Source organism: Elephantulus edwardii, unplaced genomic scaffold, assembly GCF_000299155.1.
Source record: "Elephantulus edwardii isolate Elephantulus edwardi_28Jun2011 unplaced genomic scaffold, EleEdw1.0 scaffold00055, whole genome shotgun sequence".
Classification (NCBI taxonomy): Eukaryota; Metazoa; Chordata; class Mammalia; order Macroscelidea; family Macroscelididae; genus Elephantulus; species Elephantulus edwardii.
The window spans coordinates 11,017,066-11,021,188 of record NW_006399805.1 but is presented as its reverse complement, the minus strand read 5'-3'; the positions used below and the strand labels follow the sequence as shown (position 1 = coordinate 11,021,188).

Genomic DNA, 4,123 nt, shown 5'->3' with positions numbered 1-4,123 from the left:
GATGAGTTGCTTTGGGAAAATCTGCTGTCAAGGACCTCTCCAGAGTGCTAAAGGGCAACGATGTCAGTCTAGAGACTAAGGTGCACCTGATCCAGGCCATGGTCTTCTTAGTTGATTGCTACGAATCTGTGCGATGGGTAATGACTAAAGATAACTGAAGAACCGATGCCTTTGAGTTGTGTTGCTGGGGAAGAGTACCGAACATACCACAGATTGCTAAGAGAAGAAACAGGTCTGTCCCGGAAAGGGAGGACAAGGTTGCTCCTTGGAGGCAAGGTGAAGCTCCGTCTCACACACTTTAGGCAAGCTGTCAGGAGGAACGTGTCCCTGGAGGACATAATGCTTGGAAGGGTGGAGGGTCAGCGTAGGAGAGGAAGACTCTGGATGAGATGCAGCAGGACTGTCAGAGATGGCAAGGCTGGCTCTGGACAGGGCAGGGTTCAGAACTCTTGTTCATAGGGTCCCTATGAGTCATGATCAACTTGATGGTACCTGCCACCACACCACATCACACATTAGGAATCCCAGTGTGGCACCAACCGTTAAGCACCCACTACTAGCAGGAAGGTTGGTGCCTCCTAAGACACGTCTACCGAACTGTATCTGGGAGGTGACAGCTTTGAGAGCCTGTGCTACAACCCTTGCTGTGAATGTGGGGTCATGGAGCCAGAGGCCACGTGACAGCCCCGCAGCACTGTCCTGTCCCCTCCTGTAATGTATTTTACTTCTGTGGTTTCTGCTGAGGTGTGTCCTTCAGAGCACAACCAACTCAACAGCCTCTTCATGGACACCGATTCCTGGCACTGATCATGATCTTCAAGTTCTGTGACCACCCTCACCCTCACTCTCTGCCCCCCACCACACCCACCACGGACATGAGCTCACTGCCTCCTAAGGTCCCCATCTGTTGTGCTGGGGTGCTGCTGTGGGTTTGATCCTCTACAGACAGTGGTAAAGGGCGTAGACAGACATTCTCTCACTTCAACTGAACTACTATTTGGTTTTAGGAAGGCTTCTAGGGACAGTTTCAGCATAAGACATAAAGATGATCTGGGGACAACAGATTCAGGGGTGGAGATGCTGTAAACAAGAAACCCCTGGAAAAACACCATGAAGACGTGGAAACACAAACACTTCTTAGACGGAAGATCTCAAATGACTGGCTAGTTCACACGTGCCCTTCACTTGTCCATCAGAAATGAGCACGTTAACGGTGTCCTCTCCAGGAACAGGATGTGGGAGGGTCACTGAGGCAGGGAGAAGGGCAGCACTCCTGGATGGGGCAGAGAGGATGTGTGGTGAACGGCTTAGAGATGAGAGTAAGGACCACCACCCACGACTGCCGAGCAGATTCCAACTTACAGCTAGTGTGTCCCTGCAGAGAACGACCCCACACGGGCCACCCAAGGCTGTCACCTGTACAGGTACACACTGCCACATCATTCTCCCACTGCTAGTGGGTTCAAAGAGCCAAATTCTGGTTTGTGGCCAAGTGTTTAACCACTGCACCACTGTTGTTAGGTACCATCGAGTCACATATGACTCACAGTGACCCTACGAACAACATCTGAACCCTGTCCTATCCTGTGCCATCCTCAAGATCTCCAACATGCTTGAACCATTGCCACAGTCAGTATGTCAGTCTATCTCGTTAAGGGTCATCTCAATTTTCCTTCGACCTTCTACCTTTCCAAGCATGATGTCCCCTCCCAAGGAATAACCTCTCCTAGCAATGTGCCAAAGTAGGTGAGACAAGGCTTCACGATCCTTGCCTCCGGGGCACTCTGGCTTCATTTTACCCAAGACATATCGGTTCGGGTTTTTTTGGCATTCCAGGGATTAAGCAGTATTTTTTTTCGACACCACAACTCAAAAGTACCTAGCCTTCTTCTGCCAACCAAGTGATTGGAAAGATCATGGTCCGAATTAGGGTACCTTACTCTTCAAACTGACATCAAAGGCAGCATCAAGATCACAATCCTGAGAGTCCTGACCATCACCCACTGCTGTCAACGACTTCACTTTACGTGGATCCCAAATGTACACACTTGGTACCAATAGTCAGGAATGAAAACGCACACTGCACTGGGCAAGTCCACCGTCACGGACTTCTCCAAAGTGCTGAGTGGCGAAGACGACCGTACCACTAGCTCCAGCGACACTCAGAAAAGCCTCACTGCAGACGCACAGCTGGCCCTCCGTGAGTTTTCTGAGGCCGTAAGTCACACAGGAGCCTGGCCGTCTTTCTCCAGCAGAGCTACCGGTGGACTTGAACTCGAGAGGCACCCCCTTGGGGTTAGCAGTACATCTACCCACAGACTGTGCTCCCAGAGCTCCCCTACAGGGACACCAGCAGGTGACATGTCTCCTCTGGTGCGTGTTCAATGCCCTGGAGAAAAGGCTGAAGACTTCAGCATTATCTCAATTAACCACGAAGCCACGTACCCTCCATGGTGATTTTACAGGGTGCACACCTGCACGTTCCAATTTCACAGGTGTGGATGCTGACAGTTTGTAAGGGGACCCCTGAGGACCATAAGATGATGTGCACATCAGGTGCCTCCACCTGAGCCCTGCTCCCCATTATGCCACAGGCCACCTGACACTGGGTACTCCAGAATGGTGGCCAGGTGGGGCCAACAGGTTAGGCCAGCAGGGCCCTAACAGGTGAGGGAAGGGACCCCGTCCAGCCAACGTGTGGCTAAAACCCTCACACTGGTGATTTAAAGGAAGTAAGGATCACTAACACCTAACTGGCTGTGGAAACCTTCAGACAAAGCACAAGAAAATATTTTCTTTTTAAAAAGCAGAGCATACTTTATCCTCATATCCAGGGATGTGTGATCATTGGGGCCAGAGGATCCCAAGTGTCAGCTCAGACCCCAGCTGCCCCTCCATAGAGCCTGGGCCTGGCCACCTGCAAGCCAGCCCACCACTCCCCAACCTTCAGCCCACAGACCCTTTGAGTTCTGGGTCACCAGTCCAGTCTGGAGAGCCCTGTGGCATCACACTAGGTGGCCAATGATGGCCGAGAAGGGGAAGTGTCCCCCTCTGTCCACTCCCAGCCTCCTCCAGCCTAGCGCCAGGCCCCCTTCTGGAAGAAAATGCCCGCAGCAGTGTCTGACCTGGTGAATGGCTGCTGAATGGTCAACTCCCTTAGTGCCGAGAGCTGTGCTGTCCAGGGCTGTACCCGCTGGGCACTGCTGGGTGAACTAGAACCCCAGGCCATCAATGGCACAGAAGGACTGCAGGAAGGATTCCCATCAACAGAGAAGTGGGTCCTATGGCACCACTTCCAAGTGGATAAGGCATCTTTGCCGTGTTAATTCAGAAATCATTACTAAACCCTAATTAGACCCAACTAGTGTGAAGCATCCGTGAGTTTTCTAGTTCTGCCTCAATGTCATGTCTACTTTATAGCCAAACCCTGCCTTTGGAGGCATGCTGGCCCTCCCTCTGCCAAGCCCACACCGTCTCACTCGCTGCCTGTGTGGCAATGATCATCCTCCCTATAAGAAGGGAGCGTGTGCAGCCAGAATCAGGCTCACCCACCCTTTGCACGCTGCGGGGTTGAGGAAGACGGTGGCCTTCTTCACTTGTGCGTTGGGCGGAATGAGCTGGTTGCCAAACACCTGAAAGGAAAGAGCAAAGTGGTGAGAAGAGATCTTTGGTTCAGCCATCAACTACACATCTCTCCACTCTCAGCTATTTACTCCTTAACCCTAAAACCTACACAGGGAGAGATGACCAAATCATCACACATCAACACAGACACTGTCAAATCTCACGTCAACACACATCAACACGGACACTGTCAAATCTCACGTCAACACACACACCATCAACAACCACATCATCAACAACCAGATCAACACAGTCAATGATCACACCATCACACATCAACACAGATGCTGTTAACGACCACATTATTGTGTCAACACAGATACCACCACGCACTACATCATCACACATCAACACAGACACTGTCAACAACCACATCATCACATGTCAACACACTGTCAATGACCACATCTTCATGTGTCAACAGACACTGTCAACAACCACATCATTGCACATCAATAGACACTGTCAATGACCACATCATCACATGTCAACATAGACA

At 51.1% G+C, this 4,123-nt stretch overlaps 1 protein-coding gene across 1 annotated transcript in view; it reads right to left on the bottom strand.

The window, feature by feature from the left end:
* Nucleotides 1-4,123, bottom strand: part of AGK (acylglycerol kinase) — a 70,931-nt gene that overhangs the window by 45,137 nt on the left and 21,671 nt on the right. The window contains exon 3 of the mRNA XM_006887228.1: nt 3,553-3,632. Coding sequence (XP_006887290.1) covers nt 3,553-3,632 — 80 coding nt within the window. The remainder of the gene's footprint in view (nt 1-3,552; nt 3,633-4,123) is intronic.